This window comes from Xiphophorus hellerii, chromosome 16, assembly GCF_003331165.1.
Source record: "Xiphophorus hellerii strain 12219 chromosome 16, Xiphophorus_hellerii-4.1, whole genome shotgun sequence".
In the NCBI taxonomy this organism is placed as follows: domain Eukaryota; kingdom Metazoa; phylum Chordata; class Actinopteri; order Cyprinodontiformes; family Poeciliidae; genus Xiphophorus; species Xiphophorus hellerii.
Window position 1 is genome coordinate 13,377,443 of NC_045687.1, and position 19,999 is coordinate 13,397,441.

The following is a 19,999-nucleotide window of genomic DNA, read 5'->3' on the forward strand; positions in this document are numbered from 1 at the left end:
TAAAAGCTAAAAAGTGGAGAAAATATGTGCTTTTGACATTTTTCCAACTTACTGGTCTTACAAACATGTATGCGTGCCATACATGTTTGGTCCAGTTCTTCTTTTTTTTAAATGCTGTTTAGTTTATTGTTCTCCCTCAAACATCCTTGTTTCTGTAGGTTTATGGTTTTAAAATGTCAGTTTTTACTGCCTTACCGAGTCTAAAAATGTCACAAAAAGCAACTACAGGCTAAACTGACTCCAGGAGAAAACTCTAGGTCCTTACATGCTAATAGGAGAATATTCAAACTCCAGGCAGAAGAATCCAGCCAAGGCAGGATTTGAACTTAAACCCCTCATGAGTCAAAGCATACACTCTAACACTTATCCACCAGGTAACTGTTCTATACTTCCTCTGTCTTATTTTACATTCTAACAAAACAATGCAGCTTATACTAAACTTAGCACACAAAGTAATCAGGTAAGTTGTATTTGATCATTTTTTTCCTTACTGCAACAATATCTCTTTGCGATAAAACCAATACCACATAAACACCTGTTTATTTCCCTTTAAATTGTGTCACATTTCAAAGCAAAACCCATTTGCATGTTAGGCAGCAAAATTGAATATGTGGGCTAAAACTTGCAAAATTCTCTCTGCCAATGCCAAATATCGTTTTGCGTAAGTAGTATAACAGAATGGGGTGGAATCTCAGTGTTGAGATATTTTAAAGAAAATAATAGTGACATCCAATGATTCATTGATTTTTATACCAACTTAATCCTTTATGGAGCCCACCTTGAACACCGATCTGTCATGTGGCCAATGAGAACAAACAACTCAGTCACAATATTTGCTGGAGGAAATCAAATTATGCAAAATCCATCTATGCACCATAAGGACATGCAAATACAACAGAAGGTCCACAAGATTCATATTCAAAACATTTTACTGAAAACAATCACCAAAAATAAAACAAATCCATTTAAAAACATAGAAATTTAGGACTTTACCCCAAAACATGACTTCTTTGGATCTTTAATGCAATATAGTCTTTAAAAATTAAAATAATATTTGTAATACCCTATGTTACAATGTGTTGTTGGACAATTAAGCATGATTTTGCAAAATTATCAAATTAGAAAATCTAAAAGAAATCCAGCTCCCCTCAGACTGTTTTAGGAAGAAATAAGAGGACCCAGAAAAAAAAATTCAATGGGATTTTCCTGCTCAAATCAAAGTTAAGCAAATAAAATAAAAAACTATTGTCTACAACTTTCAGCAAAAAATGTTCTTTTTTGACACAATAACTGCATGAGTCACAAAAAACAAGTTTGAATGAAAAACACATAAGACTGAAAATAGAAACTAAAAAGCACTTGTGGGCACAGCATAAAGGAAAGTGGTGACGTCTAAATAATATTAGTTTGTAGTATATAACTCAGCATGTCCATATGACAGGATGTGTCACTGATGCTGACTCTCCACAGCAGATCATACCATAGCCAAAAAGCGACTGTATGCCAAGGTCCTGTACAATATGAATACATATTCCAGATAATTAAAGAAAAACAACTAAATGTAAGATTCTTCATCAAAAATACGTGCCTTACAATCTTTCAAAAATATTTATTTGTTTGTAATCTATTCTAAATAAAGATAAAGGTGTGTTCAAAAACAAGAAGACAGACCAGACTGCAGGAGCTCTGTCCTCCACCCACACAATTCCCTTTGTTAATAATTATAATAAAAAAACATTCCTGCAACTTAGTTCTACTTAAACATTGATCTGGAACTCATAGCTGAGCAGTAGAGGTGATGTCAAGCTTTCAATGCACAGCAGGAAGCCAGAGGCAGAACGTCTTCCTCTGCCTACAAAACTCTTAAATAATCAGCATAGGAGCCGAGTCTCGCACATTGTCAACCACTACAACATGGTCCCTAGAATCACTATCACAACCAATGTTGCTGAAACATAAGTATTTAACTTTACATTGTTCCATATAAGAATTTGTTGCAATATACAGTAAGTCAACTAGTTTCAGTAAGCATTAACATAGAGTCAGATGTAAAAATTTGCAGGTGCATCTAAAAAGAATTAAATATTACCAAAAGCAAAACATATTTCACTAACTCAACTCAAAAAAGCGGAACAATATCATATACAGTACATAGGTTTTTTTTTAAAAAGCTCAAACCTAAAGATGCTCCCTGTTCGACAAGAGTTGTACCCAAAAATATTCATAGAAAGTTGAGAAGAAGGAAAAACTGCAGTAGAAAATGGTTCTTGAACAACAGAGATAAAATCTTCTTATGCCTTTAGAAGATTTTAAATCAAAACCAGTTTGAGAGTTTGCTTGAGATTCACAAGACCCACCACACACACTCCCAAACCAGACACAATTGTCAGACGTGTCTTATTTGGGCTAACAAGAACTGGGTTGTCACTCAGTGATCCAAAACCCTTTCAGATGAAAGTAAATTTTGGGTTTCATTTTGAAATCAATGTCCCAGAGTTTGGTGGAAGAGTGGAGAGGTACGTAATTCAAGCTGCTTGAGGTATAGTGTGAAATTTCCACAGTCAATGATGATTTGATGAGGGATGCTGGTGTTGGTTCAAGTTTTATTTTTAAGACCAAAGTCCATGCATTGGCCTGCCACTTTGCATTGACGCAGTAATTCATGCAAAAGAATCCCTAAACAAATATTGAGACCATATAATATCCAGTACGTGTACGTACTTTTCAGTAGGCTGCCATTTATGTATCAAAAAAGGCAGGAACATAAATTAACACAAGTTTCAGTTTTGAACTGAAATACTGCAATAAGTTATTTTTGATGATATTTAAATTTAATGAGATACACAAACAAACAAATCTCTCAAATGTGTATTCTAATACTCTATAACAATATTGTCTCTTGCCTCTTAATGGTTCTGTGGAATTTGCCAACAAATACAGAACTTTTTATGGCAGATTAGAGAATATCAGGCACTTACTATGTGTTTTTACTACAAATGATCTTTTATGCATGCAGTCTATAAGAACAAGAAAAAAACTTCCAGAGCTCAAGATACATCAGGGTTCAATGGAGTTACTTTTGCATGAACACTTCAACACCAACCTTTTGTAATATCAATGAAGGCTTTGAACATATTGTCACAACATAATGTTAAACCATAAAAATAAAACAAGAAGATCTGACTGGAAGAAAGGAATTCAGTGTGCAGTGGTAAAGCCATGACTTCTTGCTGCAGTATGATTGTTCAATGCAGTAGAAGACTGGTTGCTTTGTTGCAAATATAACAGGACAGATATGTGGGAGCATGTTGCAAGTAAAGGATAAGATCTATCATCTATTGAGTGAAAAGCCTTTTTGCCAGTCAACGTATCAAATTATTGTATACTTATGGTATCAGCATGAGGTCACGTGTAACAGCTCTCACATTGAGTCAGAGGGTGGCGGTGCTCAGCTGCCACACCTCTGAACAATAAGCACTAATTGCTCAATGAGTTGCAGCTGGAAGTGGCCATTACCAGCAAAATAAAAATGTAGACAGGAAGTTGTAAGCTACAGGACAGTGAGTTCTCTCAGGTCCAGTTGGCTTGTTGCCAGCACCTGTGAAGTCTTTGGTGCTGTTCTCAATCAGAAGCCATGGCTCGTGGACTATTTTTGTGGTATATTTCTTTACCAATTATGTTCAGTGTTTGTATCAGTGACAATTTCCTTAGCTTACTGTTTTCCTGTTGCAAGGTTGCCTGGATTTCTTTGCTGTTAGTTAGCAGTGTCTTTACTAAAAGGCAAGGCAAGCCTTTACTCAACCTTGTTAAAACTCTTGCATGTACAATGTATTACACTTTGTGTGAATATTTTTTTATTTTAGGGGCCAAAACTCATGACAAGATAAACCTTGTGGATGTAAATGACTTCTCAGACTCTCTGTCCTTGGATGAAGGGGAAGGAGAGCTGTTGAGTAAAGAGTTGCCCAGAACTGTAAACGAAGAATACAAGAAATCTCCAGCAGCACAGCCCTTGAAATTGTTTTCAGTCAAATAAAATATGGTTGTGAAACCGCATGCTAATGTGGAGAGAATTGTTAATGGCGCTTCTAGACAATGGGAGTCAAATGTCTTTGAGTCAATCATATTTCCTCTGCAATCTGGCAGCCAGCTGGTAGATCAAACTCAGCCCATCCTTGATTATGAATCTCAGTCAACACCTCTAGCTGTCCATGAAAGCAGAAAGCCTGCCCCTCCCAGTCTTGGTGAGACTACAACTTCTGAGTCTTTGCAGCAACTGTCTCCCAGCAGAGAAGGAGTGGGTGAACCGGTAACTGGTTCTCATCACCAAGAGGTCCTAGATTAGATAGATCCTGGATTTCTACATACCACTTCTTCCTACCAGGGTTTAAATATGGTAGAGGTTTCACCTAGCTATATCCCCAGTCATAGACAACCATCTCAGCAATATGAACCTGAAATTCCAAAACCTCAAAGTTTATCTTGGAGTACACCAGAGTGGTTTTGCCATGGTAATTGAATTGATATTTCACTTAACTCTGCTCTCCCAAACTGGCTTGTCTTTCCTCATACTGATGCCTGGTTTCCAAAACCGTACGTCGCTTCAAGAGGCTTCCAGCCTGACTTCACATACAACTATATGGCTCCTATAGTTGGATCTCTCCCAGAAGCTCCTGAGCCACCCAGACCTCTGCCACATCGTAAAAGCTTCATCATTCAGTCCAAAAATGCCTACCAGCGGCGAAGGCTTCTTGAATCCAAAACTAACTAAACACCAGACTACAAGGTGCCAAAGGGGAAATATGGCAAGAGTGTGAAGGTCTTGAGGGGAACGGTGCATAAAATCTCGCAAAATCTAAGTGAGAGAGTACTTGTGTTCTAGTGTTACTGTAACTGTACAGCATTTCACAAGTGAACTAATGTCTGTTTTTTTCTCTCCAGACTGGCCTGCCTTTGAGGAGTCTTCATTTGAAGGGGAAAAAGAAAACTTTTAGCCACTTCAGTACCCTTTCAGGAATGTATCAATGGCACAGAGGGGCTATTTAAAAACCCACAATGAGGAAAATTTTACAAAAATGCCCTACCTTGGCATTGGAATCCTTGTTTCCCAAATCCCCTGCAACGAGACAAAATAAGGTTGTTGAATATTTACAACGCTTTAAGATGAACTTGCACTGGTTAAACTAAAATGATAAGCTTTAAATTCACATAGGTTTGACTAAATAATGACTCGTATTTAAAAAAAACAAAAAAAAACAGAAAAACTCACCATATGAAATCTGTGCAGTGACTGCAGAACGTTGGTTGCTTGAAAAATCTCGCAGTAAACTTGTGGTTCTTCACTTCATGCACATTTTTCTGTCGCAAGGCTCCTTTACGGGCGAATCTGTTCCCAACCCCCGCCGAGTCATTGTAATGTAGAAGATGCTCAGCCATTGCGGGGGAGTGAATAAAGTTTAAAAAGCCACAACTTTACTAGTACCGACGGCTGTCGGTGATGCTCCTGACGTGTGGCGCTCTCCTCTGACTGCGCTTCAGCTGAGCGCTCCTTTTCATTCAAAGTGACGCTGGAGAGGAGCAGCCTGCGTTTACGTAGCTTGCGTGAGAATATTTCACGTTTAGCTACTCATGAAAATGCATGCACTGTATGAAACGTGAAAGCCGCATCAATGGAGCTTTTGCCTATTGTAATGGGAGGAACGCCTTTTGTGTAAAGTAGTGACACATCCGGATGAGTAAAGCAATTAAGGTCTGCATAATACAAAAGCATTTAATGTTTTTCAGCAAGTTTGTGTTAAAAAATTACCACATGTTCATAAATTCGGTTTATTTTTGCTGTGTATATTTTTGTTTTTCAGATTTTAACTGAGCTCAATTTGTCATTTGCCTGACGACATTGTACACTTTAAAATAACTAGAAATCACTTCGGAAGGACGCTTAAGAGTTAAAATACGACTTGCTCTTAAAGGCGACGCCTCCCCATATCAGAACAACTCTGATTTAACCTACAGTTGTTGTGCGCCTTCGTGTGGACATGATGAAAAACTACAGCTTCCAAATAAATGTACATTAATTCAATTAATTTTCAAAAAGTAAAATGTACTTTAAAGTCAATTCAAAACGTAAGCAAAGTATGGCCATTGTTATGCTACGGTGGGTTTACGTGTGGGATTGATAAGTACTTTTGAATTAAATGCAACTAAAAAGCCTGAAGCTTTCTTTCACATCTTCTATGAATCATCCTGTCATTCAACCATATTGGGTTTAATTTTTTTTAATCAAATTACTTGATCTTTTTGTAAATTTCTCTTCCATCATTGTGACTGGTATTCATTTTTGTTGGCATTTGGTAAAAAAAAATAAAAATAAAATGAAATTGTTTTTTTTATTGAAATGGCTTGATGGAAGAATCACCAGTAACATAAATTGGTAGAAACAGTAGAACATTTTAAATGGTATTAAACAATCACACTAATTGGTCTTTGTAGGAATCAAAGGGTATATTAAGCAGAGCAGCAGAGGTTATTCTGGACTCTTTCTCTGCTTGCGTTGTCTAGCATCTGAGAAGCAAGGGAAGCTGCTTTTCAGTCAAAATCTATGGCTTCTAAACCTTTGTGGTATGTTTTGTTGCTGTGGGTATTTGAGATCTTGTTTATAATTGTGAACATAAGGGATCCTTAATGTGTGTTTGTTTGCCACAAAAAGATTTCTTTACTTTTCAACTTCTCAGTTCCTCTGTTTGGTCAGCTACAACAGGTGTGTAGGTGGAAAGATTTCTACCTTGCTTTGACAACACTACTTGTCTATTTGCGGGAGGTCACTTTTGAGTCCTCTATTCAAATTGAGTAATTTACCACCAGGCCTTGGAAGCCTTTGACTTGTAGTGTCATTGGCCAGTGGATGACTTGAGCCTCATACACAATGTAAACACTAGCAATTTATCAAAAATATGAAGTAGATATGTTAGGTATGGAAAAATGCACAATTTACAAGTCATTGTATTTTAATTACTTTAATCTTCAACCAATCAAACTCCAGTTCTTATCACTACACTTTCTATAAAAAAGTTGGACTTGAGGTGGGCCTCCTCTTTAGCAGGAACACAATATGGCTGACACAAAAGACACACCCACAAGGTAGCAAACATTTCAACCACACACACAGAATGTTAATTTACACACGCTAGAACTAAAACTCTTAAAAAGGTTTCTGCCACTCTCATTAAAAGTAGCATGATTATCTCAATAAATAAACTTATTGAGATACAATATGATAGTATCTCATTATATTGAGATAACTATCTTAGGATGATTTATTATTTTTTATCAGAGTGGCGGAAACAGGGTTCCATATCATATGTATTGAACATGGTCTGCCAACTTTAAATCTGAATGAACAAAAGTTAAGGAAAAATTAGTCAGACATTACACTGCTGCAGGACTGGGACCTCTATTGGAAAGGGAGAGAAGTCGTCTCCGCGGAAACGGATGTGTCGTAAAGTGAGGTTGGGCGTTTGAAGCCGTTTGAGCGGCGAAAATCGCATTCAAGGTAATCTCCCTTTAAAGTAAGAGGTTATGTTTTCGTACACGTTATAGTACGTTTCAAAACCTCATTAGGTTGCCATAGAAAGCGAGAGGCCAATCGTTACAATAAGGAGTGAAGTCTAGCAAGGGTGCTAGGCTTTAGCTCGGCTAACATTAAAGCTAATACCTCTAAACAGATCATAGTTGCTCATGGTGTATTGAGTTGTCATGGCAACACAATACGTTCCCATGTCTCACACGCAGACCGTTTGCGTTGAAGATAAGTAAATTGCCAAACCCGAGCTTCAGGTGGATGTTTATCGTGGAGACAGGTTTTCAACAGGGATGTGAATCTGTCTAATGTTCTTTAATTTCGTTTTCTGGTTACTCAAACTAATCCTTTCAGGTCACTATGAACAAACAAGAAGAGTTGTGGGAGAAGCTAGACTCCGAGTTTGACCACATTCTGCTAGACATGAAACCGTATGTTCTCAGGCATCCCAGCAAAACAGGTGAGATTTCATCACAGCAGCACCAATACTGTAGAGATGCAACAGAAGAAAGCACTTCATAGTGCACTCACAATGTCTGGTAAAAAGATTTCAGTGTTTGCATTTTGTCACATAACGGCTGCAAACCTCAGTCGGTATTCTTTATTTAGGACAGCACAACATAGCAGGCCAGGTAAGGGGATCTTTTTAACAGAGAAGCCGTCTACAGGATTAGGGTAACTCTGGAAGAGTTGTGGAGATCTACACAGAGCTATAGTTTTCAGAATCAGTTGACAGGACTACTGTTAGTCACACACTCTTTCCAAATCCAAATATTTACCGGTAGATCATATTCATGTCTGTCTTGACAATTAATAACTGCTCAACTTAAAAACACAGACATAACGTGACCTACAAGTAGATTGTGAAGCGATGTAGCATTTATAAGTTATAAAATGTTAACATTTTTGTTACTGGTATATGTAAGAGGAAGTGTACTCCACATGTATTCTAATGCAAATAACTGGGATGTAGACCTCTTCTGTTATACTATTTTAGCACATAGTTCAAATGCAGTTACAGATTTTCCTTTTTCTCATCTCATGCCAGAGCGTCAGCATTGTGCCATATGGATAAAGAAGCTGTGTGACCCGACAACTTGTGGTTCGGGTGTGATGGATCGAAAGAACCGCAACATGTATGCCCATTTGCTGTTTTCTATGCTCAAAAGGGGCATCCTGGAGGGCCCTTTTACTGCCAAACCAGAACCCGGAAAGCTCAAGACACTTCCTACCTACATGGTATGAAACATGGTCTACTCTTGACTTATTTTTTTTGTTTTTGTGATTTAAAGTGTTTTAACCATCGAAATTGATTGCATCAACACACTTTCAGGTAATCTAAAACTCTGCTGCCTAATCTGAATTTTTAGTCCATTTATTTTGATGAACCTCTGAGTGGTCGATCGGCTGAGCAGAGCAACAGAGGTCTTCCTGACTGGGTCACAGGAGAGCTGAGTGGTTGCGCTGATGAAAGTTTGGCCATGGATCTTCTGAAGGACCGATCCGGTTCTACACCCATTACTGCTCATCACAGGTGGGTCACAACTATAATTACGTATATTTGTAGTTTTTGTTTACAGACCTCTTGTCTTGATACAGGTATTATTAGAACCTGTGCTCATCATGGAGCACAGGTGCTCCATGATGAGTTTACAATTTAAAATTAAATACCAAAGCAAATATTATGGCATTCAGCAGCAGAGTCTGCCTTTTGTCAGTTCCTTCGAATCTGTTAAGTGCAAAGATTCTTAATTTGGTTCTGAATAAATTTCTTGGAAATACAATGGAACCCTAGCATGCAAACTGAATTTGAACAAGCACTTTAGATCTTGAAAATTTGGACATGGAAACAATATTTGTCAACCACCAAATGAAAATATTAAAATAATTTGTCCCAAGCCCACTTAAAACATGCACATTCCTCTTCTTTTTAGTATTATTTTATAGTAACTTTGATAGACGTATTGTGTGATGAAATCTAAATGAAAGATAAAGGCATTGAACATAATTTCTGTGAGAACCACACAAAATGCATTTGATAGCGTGTAAGGAAACAGGTTTGTTTGGGTGATTTTTGTATCACTTTGATGGCTGTTGAAGTAAGTGCCTCACCTCTTCCATTGTTGTCCATTGTGTTTAATTTGTGCCAGTTTTATTCTTAATTGAGTTATATGTTTTATAGAATACCCCAACAGATATTTTAAATTAGCAATAGCACATACTGTATGTTGTGGGATTATATGGTATTAATGACTGCCTTTTGTGTTTGAAGTTATTAATGCGTCAGACTTAGTGATGAGTTTGAGTCTCAAATAAGCCAGCCATGTGTCAAGAAACTAGAATACTTTGATCAATAGAAATGAAATTGTGATATGTGCAAAGACAATAGAAATCAAACCGATATAATGCTTTATATATTTTTTATTTTAAAATCTTACTAAACCATATTTATTAATTTGAGTCAGTCAGATTTAGTTATTAATCTCTGAAACAGTAAACACTCTCTCCCTAATATAAAACCTTTTAACCTTATCTATTCTATTTTACTCTAGAGTTGTATGAATGGGAAACATTATGCAATATCATTGCGAAATATTGCCATAAGGGTTTTGCAATAAAGAAAATGGCTTATATTCCCGTCTGCATCACAGTTCTCTCCATGAGTTTTGTCCTCTCAGACACCATGTGAAAAAATTAGTCCATCTGATTGGCCAAATATGTCGTTTTTATGCAAAGAGTAAATGAATGGGACTTGGAATGACTTTAAACTATCATTGACCATAAGCCAAGAGGTTCTCTGTTATAGAGCTCTTCTCTTCTTGATATAGCAATGATTATTCATTTTGGAATTATAATGCCGCCCCAAAGCGCTTTTGTAAGATGTTTCTCATTCAAACACACACATTCCTATTAATTCTATATGCAGTGGTTTTCACTCTGTTAGATTGTGATAATCAAATCAGAAGCAATCATGGGAATCAGCTTCTTGCCTGAGAACAAAAGTGTCACAGGTGTGAAACAAACCTTTTATATGTCAGTTAGAAGCTAACTGCTCTTTACATGAGCCACACGGCCAGCCTGTTGGCCAGTATGTTGTTGTTTGTCCTCTCCGGTTATTTATTTATTTATTTACTTAAGCATTGCCTTGTATCAAATACAATTTCAAATACAGTTGTAGCTGGGGATCTATTGGTTTTACAACAGAAAAATAACATAACATATTATTTGTTGTGACATCCTTTCTACGTACATATACTTAAACATAATTGGAAAGCTAACATTGTTGAGTTTTGAATGATGTATTGGAATGTAGATGCACTAAACGCTTTTATCAAACCACTTGAAAATGTAAAATAAGGGTTAACTCACCATGTGAAACCTTATGTTATTAACAGAATGAAGCCATTTAAAACAAACAACTTTTTTTTACATCCACAAAACTCCAATTAATACAATCCAATAAAATAGCGCAAAAGATTTACTCCCAGAATCCAACATAATCTGTTGATGAAAATCTTCAAATGCAAATAACATGCAAAATTTCTGTGGATAACATTTAGAAACCAAGAACTAATATCTATTAATAATATAGTTAGACTTATTGGCCTATGTTAATTATTCTGTAGAGAAATGATGCTCCTCTGGGACAGGCTGACAAAAGTGAGGCTGTCATTTTGTGCCTTCGGCTCTTCTGGGCAACACCAACAGGCAAGGCGGGTGAAGTTTCTTGCCCAAGGTCACAAATGACGAGGTCCAAAGAGTAACTTAAGGCTCCGGAGTCACAGGTTGCAGACCCTTTTTCTCCTACGATTAGTTTACTTGCAAGCTCCTGTTTAACAAAATTTATACCAATCAATAAAATAACCATAACAATAAGACAAAAATCATTACCTGCCTCAGTGGTGGGAAAGAGCTGATGTGAACAGCACTTTACCCTCTTTTGATCCTGGAAGTGTAAGGACTGGCTACTTGAGAAGCTGGCCACAATGATAGAAGTCAAAATTTTGAAATTGTAATTTCTGTTTACTTTGCAAATCAATTTTCAAAATGTTTATGCACCACAACTGTTATGTTTTCTGTAGTATTTATTTTGTATTTTAATTTTAAGACATACCTTAGCCCTGCCATGAAAAGTATTAGGTTAATGTTTAAAAGGGTGTTGAAGGGAAACCTGCTTTATTTGTCTGTTAGGGAGGCAGGCACAGGAGAAATTTGCGTTACTGGATAAGGCATCTGTCGGAACTTTCCACTCAAAACTTCTCCTACCCGTCTGAAGACATTGAACTGCGCTGTGAAGCTACAGACACAAATAGCTTTTCTGATTGATTGCCTGTCGTCTTTGCTCAGGAGCACTATCTAAAAAGCTAAAGACATTGCCAAGTGCTTGCATCAGGCCGCTTGAGCTGTCCATTCTGAATTTTCAAAGAAAAACACTTCAAAACAGCATGAGAGAATAAGGAACTTCTCATATAATCTACCCATCATTCTGTTGCTTTTCTCCACCAGCTGAACACGAGCTATAACCCCACAGTGCAGAAAAGGCAAAGAATAAAGCTTAATACATCATTAAGATATTTAATATTTAGTATTTTTTCTTCGATTTATCTTTTAACATCTAAAATGTTCAAAACATATATTTGTTCTATGCCAATAATTAAGTAATTCAATTGAATTTGCTTGTCTCTTTGATTACTGTCTAAAACTAAATGTGTTGGATGTGAAGGCAGCTTACTTTACTTGTCATCAGTCATCCTAACATGCTCGGGGATATTTCCTCTGACTGCAGGCAGTCCAGGGGCTCCACAAAGCGATGTTAGCAATGGCTCTTGGTTTTTCAAATTTAATTAGGAAGGAGAGGCAAATCGGGGCCCAGTGGCTTCGTATACTCATTAGCATCATAAAAAGAGAGCACTGTAGTAGGCAGAGATTATTATACACCAGGGCGCTGCATAAGAGGGAGTACAAGCCCACCACTGCCGTATTTAATCCAAAGTTTTCTGTTGAGGCTGTGGAATTATGTCGTTACGATTAGGCGCAGCAGCACTTAGTGCTGTCACCTCTTAGGAAGATGGATATAGACAATAAAAAGGCCTGCTGGGGCCTCACTGTGTGGCATTTAAACATTTCTTCTCACAGTCTAAATACATGTTAGAGTTAACTTACCAAGTACTAACAGCCTTCTGATTGAACTTTTTTGCTGCTTGTTGTCCATCATTCCTGGATTTGCATAAACCTAGCAGGTTGCAAACATGATTTTCCTCACGTATGGAAAATGCTAAATTTCTCTTCTTGATTTTTGGACATAACTCTTACTCCTAAGCCTGAGGGACAAGATATGGATCAGAACTGAAAGAACCAGATTCCAGATGAAGCCAGTGGCTAAAACATGTTTCCTTGTGGAACGGCTTGACTTTAGAGAGAGACAGAAATTAATCTTTAATAGGTTTTTACATAAATGTTCAAATTCTACTTGCTTTATTTTATATTGCTTTGTTTGCATTGTTTTATTTTCTTATGTTTTCATCTAAATGTTTTTATAACTAGAACGTAATGATGCACAGAGAAATGGGTGGTAACCAGAATCAGTTTTTTTTTCCAGATGAGTGGAGGCGTCATGCTAAGCCCTGTAAGATTGCACTGACAACCAGAGTTCCCACACATTTTAATGTTGAAATTCCACAATTTTCAAGACTAATTTTCAAACTTTTCATAACATATTTTACATAAAAAAAATAGACTTGAACAGCTTGAATACTTAATGAGGCCATAATACGTATAGGCTCTAAAAATTATGATCCAGCACGATTCAGAAAAGTTTCTGGGGTTTATGTGGGCCTGTGTTTATTTTGTTTTGGCATGTGGACTAAAATAGATTGGTGCTATTTCGAAATCTGTGGTGAGACATTGAGATTCTTCTTCCTGTTTTTCTGTTTGCTGAGTCCCACAGTGTTGAGATAAGACGATGAAAGACTCTCAGATCACAGACAAACATCCAGATAAAGAAAATTAACAGCACCAAGAGCCCTTTTATGTTTTTGTCCTATTTAGATATGATTGATCTCAATGGACTGGTATGACAGTGTATCCCTATGATGTGGCAATGTTTGATCTCCCCAGCTGTCAGTTGTGAGATCGACCTACTTTTCAGCTTGATTCATTTTAACCGTCTTTTAAAGTTAAACTTTTAGGACGTTTTCAGGTGTTACTCCATGGTGCTCAGAATTAGGTCTGCTGTAATGTGTGAATTTTGTGTAAACCATAGGGATTACTTTATTAAAGCTATTCTAAATATAACCACAAGATGGTGGTATTTCATTGTGCATAGCACACTTTCATTCAGAATAATCTGGAAGAAAAGTTCTCAGGTTGAGAAGATTTCCTCATGATTTTATTCACTCCAACTTCTCGTGCTTGTTGTGATCAGTCTAATATAAACTGTGTTCTTAATTTGAGAAAAAGTCAAATTGGAATATTACTTCATATTTGCTGTGGTCTCTGTTTTAGAGCTTCCATGCACATTTCATTTTCTTGTTTTTCTCTTTTTCCCTCCTTGACGTCTGTCTTCCATCTGTGTGCTTTCCATCCACATAAGAAAGCTCTTAGGCAGCCCTATTGCCCCCTTCATTCTCCTCAGCTTTTATTTTCTCTATATAACTTTGACAGTTACATTTTATTTGCAGTTAGTTTTTTATTTTGGCATAAGAGTCTCTCATTGCTGTCTTTCGGTCCTTCCTCTGATCTTTCCCGGTGTTAGTTTGTAGAGGAGGGTGTGCAGGGACATTGGGATGTTTGTATCCCAAGGTCAGATTTTTCCTGGGGGTGCTTGAGGCTGAGCCCTGGGCCCGCTGGTTCTGCACCTGGAGGTCAGGCTGGGGCTTGGATGTCAGGTTGCTTTAATCAACCAAGCTGCAGCTTCTCAGGGTTTAGGTGGTGGATGCTCTTGTGTGTGTGTGTGTGTGTGGGGGGGTGTGCGTGTGTGTGTGTGTGTTGCTCTGGCCTGACTTGCCGCTGCTTTGATCTGTGGGCCTCAGACTCCAGACACATCTGATTCAATTATCCTCATCCACCTGTTGACTTAGAGGCCTAAAATTGTGAAGCTTGGCCCCCCATCCAAATTTCATAGCTTCATGTGTGTGAATGTGAACGGGTGCACATGCAGAGAGATAAACAGACTGTGTGAGCACTCAGTACCTTGCCTGTTTTATTTAATATTCCTCATTGAACCAAATTGGTTTTGCGCCCTAAAGTTTTTATACACATAATAAATCATGATATGTTCTGCCAGTCACTTTGAACACTTGCCAGATGTGAAATGTAACAGCTAGAGAGGGAAGTTGGCAAATGTGATGTTTAGTTTTCAACAATTACATTGTTGATTTTTTTTTTTCTCCGCAAACCTTATTCATTTGAACTCATGTTCTTACAAAGTTGGCAATAAGGTGTCATGGTCCAGTTTGAGTCCTTCATATTAAAATAATTAGGCCAAATGTCAGACAGCAGAGATCAGAGGGAAGATATGTGGTTCATATGACAGCGGGGGCTCAAACAAGTTTTTATTTAGGTTATTAATTTTAAAAATATCTATTCAAAGCCATCAAACTCAATATAAAATAAATGGCGGTGATCATTCATGACTACATAACTAATCCAGAGACGTGAGGCCGTGCTAGAGAATTTACACAATGGCATTTTAAGTATTGCAGCAGTATTTGCATTGTGTGCTATGCAAATACTTTTCCCACTTTGGCATCATACATGCTTGAAACTAAAAGTGAAATTGACTTATTTTCTGACTAATTTGGTTTTCCATTATCAGACTACTGGGAGAACCAGTAGAGCATTTAAACCTTGTTCTCAGATGCTCAGTTTTCCATTCGTGAATAAACTTCACTGTAATGGACTTTACTTTTTTTATATTAATGACCATAAACCTCTTTCCAGATTGCTGGTCAGCAAGAGTTGCTTTTCTCCCTGGTTTTCTGTTATCACAGTGAGGGTGTACTAAGTTTGTCAACCACTGCTTCTCCATTTTGACTTTATTTTTATGAAGTGAAAAATGAAAGTTCTGAATCTATTTTTAACGCTTGGTAAATCTGGAAAACACTGAATCATTTTTATGTAACATTTCTAATTTGTGAAATCATTAAAAATTCAGAAATTTTTACTTCCTGAATTTTTAGTGAGTACATATTTTGATGTATTTTCCTTTAAATGTATATTTTCCCAAAACGTAGGCAAAACTGGCAATTTCAAACAATCATTTCATAGTGTTTGATGATTTGCACCTATAAAGCCACATAAATTTGTTTCTTGAGGTGTCATTTGTATCTGGGACATGTAAAGAAATAGATTACAAAGTACCAAGCTGTTCATCTACAATTACATATCAGAATATCTTTCACCATAAATGTTTCGAAAAGTCGCAAATTAAGACTTACACCTTATGTATCTTTTTAATATTATGACAGCTGTAGATATATTTAATAGTTGTTTAATGGCTCGTTTGCCAAAGCGAACAATAAAAACACATTTGCAATGTACATAAATATTTATATTATAACACGTTAAGGAGTACCTAATGTACCAAGATAAAAGGAGATGCTATTTTAGAAATGTGTCTTCTAAATATGCATGACTTTAGTTTTTTACGAGTTCCTTTGACAAGTTGTAGCACAACAGATAATTAGGTCACACCATGCAGCACTGCTAGAAGCCTATAATGTAATTATTACACTAACATCACTGTCCATGTATTTACATTACCATTCAAAAATACACTATGTGAAACTTTCCACATTTTGTCACATTACAGCTAGAAACCTTTATGTAGTTTTCTGTGATTTTATAAGAAATCCAACAGAGGTATTTTGTAGTTGAGAAGTGTAAGGAAAGGGATGCATGGTTTTCAAAATTCATATAAATGAAAATATAACAAGTGTGGTGTGTGTTTGTATGTATCCCCTTGCAGTTGGGTCTGGAAAGTTTTTTTTGTACTAGACGTTTACATCTACAGATTGAAGCTTTCATTATCTCTACAACATGATGGTATTTATTCTCTAATTTTCTTTATCAGTCCTTTGAATTACTTCATATTTATTCTAAGATATTTAGGCAACAGGAAGGCACAAGTTATTTAGAGGTGTCAGAATGAAGGGGTAGTACATCTGCATGCTAAACAAATTAAAAAGATTTGAGGAGTAGAGATACTTTTGCAAGGCACTACTACTAGCTCTTAATTTGCTTAGAGTATGTCTAGTAGTACATTATTAGATCACAAGGTCTAATAGTGAACATACTACCACAGATGGAGGATGAATTAAAGCATTATTATATTAATCAATATTAGCTCTTCTAAGATGTAAGTGTTGTTTTGTATAATCCTCACAGTAAGTGCCCTCACAGGTCAACTCTTTTTTTTGATAATGAGATTCAGTGGTCCTTGTACTAAGAAATGTACATATACAAGGAAGGAAAAGCCAATGATCTTCTAATAGAGTTCTAATCAATCTCTCTCTGACCCACAAAAAGTGAAGCCATGTCTTTATAAGATGACAGAATATCTTTATTTAATTTTCTTTTACTGTGGCTCCACATCCGCATTCATTCACTCAGTTATTGTTAGTGGACTAATAACATCTCATGTGCCTGCGTCTAATGAGATTGTTAGCATAGTTATGCCCCTGATGGTTTGTAAGAGTATGTGGGTCTGTGTAATATAAGGGAGTGAGCGTGTGTGTGGGTGTGTAGGCGTGTGGGGGTGGGTGTATGTGTATCAGCATAGATTTCCTGTAAAGATGCTTACTTTTTTTTTTTTTTTTTTACACATGACAGACATGATGAGAGACAGTCATTGACGTGTCTGATTGTAAGGGGATGGTTTAAGTCTTAGCCATGCTCACCATGTGTTGTGCATGGAAACTGAGTGAAGAATGGTGTGGACATTTATTGTTCAGATGGGATGGATTGCAGACCACAAACCATGCAACCAGTGCCAGATGTTGATGTGCGCATATGTCAAAGGAGGCTGCCGATGCAAGCACATTCATATACAAAGGGGAACAGACCGCAGGACTATACACTCACAGACTGTAGGTTATTTTCTTTTCACATGCATTCCTCTAATGTTTCTCTTTCAGGAGGAGACTGTACGAGGAAAAGGTCCTTCCTGAACCCATGTCCTCTAGTTCATTCAAGCTGAGTCCAAGACGAGACTCAAGAATGGTTAGTTTATAATCACTTTCCTAGATGCAAATTATCATTTAAAAAAATGTGTTATTTGATGCGTACCTTGCTGTAAAATTGCTTTGAATAGAATACATTAGTAGGTTTTAATGTGAGGGGATGAAGAAGATTTTGCTCTCAGGTTCCATCAGGTGTCTTAAGTATATTTACCACTTTTCATTCATTCCCATTCTGAATAGTGCATGTATATTGGGATCAAGTGTGTGGATTGACAGTATTATGCAAGTTTAGGATGAGCTAAGTTAATTTTTCTGTGACAATCTTGAATTCTTTTGTATTTTTTACATTCAAGAATTAGCTGATTTTCTGGCAGTTAAATTTCAATGCTCTCTGAGCGCCTCCTAATAAGAATAGTATATTAGAACTTTTTTTTAATCAACACAATTACCAGGGAGTTGAGTAAACTAGCCTAAAAAAACCATTATTGTTGTTGATTAGTTCAGTGTTGCTCTGATGTCTCTGCATGTATTCTGTATTGTTCTTAAAATGAACTGTTAACAAATGCATGACCAAGTCAGTGATGTGATTGTCTAATATCTGCAGCCAGAAATAGTTTAGGAACTTCTTAAATGTATGTTTTAAATTTCTTGTGCCCTACGCAGATTAGGACACTTTGGTTTAAATAGCCAGTGAACTGCATTCCCAGCATTCCTATATGTGGAAATGAAACATTTATCCTGTTTGTCCGAGGTTGAGGCTTGGAAGTCGGATTGCCATTCCAATCAAAAGAGGCACATAATCCTTAGCTATTCCATTCATCTGTTTCTTTGTGCCAGCACTGTCCCGCAGAGGTCCTCCCAAGGTCCACACTCCATCAGATCCTAATCACATTCAACAACATCTCTCAGTTTCCTATTGCTCCTTCAGTTTTATAAGATATTTCCCGTCTTCCTACTTCTGCTGCCCAAGCTTGACTTGGGTAAACCGATCTTGTATCAACAAAAGCCCTGGAACCATTTGAATTATAGTGCATAATAGAGATCCGGAACCCAGCTGTAACAAAAGACAGAAAAAATCTTCAATGTAAGATAGTTTAGCTCTTGGAATGTATTGTTGAACAGATATTATGTAGAGCTGCTGCACATCTGGAGAACTGGATGTTAGAATGAATAGATTGAGCAGAAAAGATTGAGGGTAACTAAGACAAATACAGTGTTGTTGGTATTTAAGGAAAGCACAAGACTCTACCTTCAACCTTTAAACTTTAATAAAAACCATTTGTTTTTTAGAGGCGTTATATCAAGTCAGCAGGCTGTGACAAGCTCCATCAGTGCTTTTTGCTTCTTCAGGCTAAAATGCCAATCAAAGTGGTTTCAATAACATCCTCTAGTTTAAATCCCTACTATTTACTTCCATCATGATCCTGCCATCATTTACCCCGTCTCTTTCTTCTCAGGTGGATGGGATGCTAAAAGCAAATGTGTCTGCTGGCGACAGTGAGTTGGAGACTCGCCTTAACAGCTGGAACCTCGGGGTGAGTCCTTGGGCATGCCGTCAGCATTTTGATTATTGGGGCTCACTGCAGGGACAGAGGTTCAGAAAAATTCAAAAGATGTACAAGACCCAACCAGTACATTTAATTTTATTCTCCTGCAGTTAGTGCTAATGGTGCCAGCATCTGAAAGTCAGTAAAGATGTCTAGTTTTGTTAGGAATCAAAAAAGATTTTTGTCCTTTATTTTCATCAGAATTACTTTTTGTTCATTATGCGTACTAGTGACAAATAGGCCAATGTCGATGCCAGTTTCAGATCTGGGGTTTAATTCACATTAAATTCCAGATCCTATCAATGAACAGATTAATTAAAACAGTTTTTTTCCCCCATGAAAATTTATTTAATTTTTTTAAGATACAGAGCTTGGACTAGTCTGATCTAATAAAACTAATCTAATGAACTGAGCTTATCTACAAGTTCACATTCGATGTCCAGTTAAAGAAAATCTGTAATTCTGCACACCATTTTTACAATTTTAAACTGTTCATGAGCCCTTTATCAATTAGGTATCTGAGGACATGTTCCACATAAGATTCTTTTTTGTTAGAAGTTTTAGTAAACTCATTGGAGCTTGTTGGAATTCTCTTCAATGAAGAAGGACTTTCTGCGTCAAGATTATTTTATTGATCAGAGGATTACCAAGCGATGTATGTCATAATTTTCCCTTGTGTAGTTTGTTATAGGAGC

General features: G+C 36.9%; 2 protein-coding genes across 7 annotated transcripts in view; one reads left to right on the plus strand and one right to left on the minus strand.

The window, feature by feature from the left end:
• Positions 1-5,602, minus strand: part of prkcab (protein kinase C, alpha, b) — a 104,987-nt gene extending 99,385 nt beyond the window's left edge. The window contains exons 1-2 of one of the 3 annotated variants that reach the window (XM_032587089.1): positions 5,270-5,602; positions 5,085-5,116 (exon numbers count right to left, since the gene is read on the minus strand). In XM_032587089.1, coding sequence (XP_032442980.1) covers positions 5,085-5,116; positions 5,270-5,436 — 199 coding nt within the window. In that variant the 5' untranslated portion in view covers positions 5,437-5,602. The remainder of the gene's footprint in view (positions 1-5,084; positions 5,117-5,269) is intronic. The other 2 variants (XM_032587088.1, XM_032587091.1) reach the window with 2 other exon arrangements.
• A 1,817-nt stretch (positions 5,603-7,419) lies between these two features.
• cep112 (centrosomal protein 112) overlaps positions 7,420-19,999 on the plus strand; it is a 122,648-nt gene continuing 110,068 nt past the window's right edge. For 3 of the 4 annotated variants that reach the window (XR_004342347.1, XM_032586908.1, XM_032586909.1), the window contains exons 1-6: positions 7,439-7,549; positions 7,931-8,036; positions 8,625-8,815; positions 8,947-9,110; positions 17,713-17,797; positions 19,215-19,292. Coding sequence is in view for 3 of the 4 variants with exons in the window: in XM_032586908.1 (XP_032442799.1) it covers positions 7,937-8,036; positions 8,625-8,815; positions 8,947-9,110; positions 17,713-17,797; positions 19,215-19,292 (618 nt within the window). In the remaining variant the exon portion in view is untranslated. Of the gene's footprint in view, positions 7,550-7,930; positions 8,037-8,624; positions 8,816-8,946; positions 9,111-17,712; positions 17,798-19,214; positions 19,293-19,999 lie in introns of all 4 variants that reach the window. The other variant, XM_032586910.1, reaches the window with a different exon arrangement.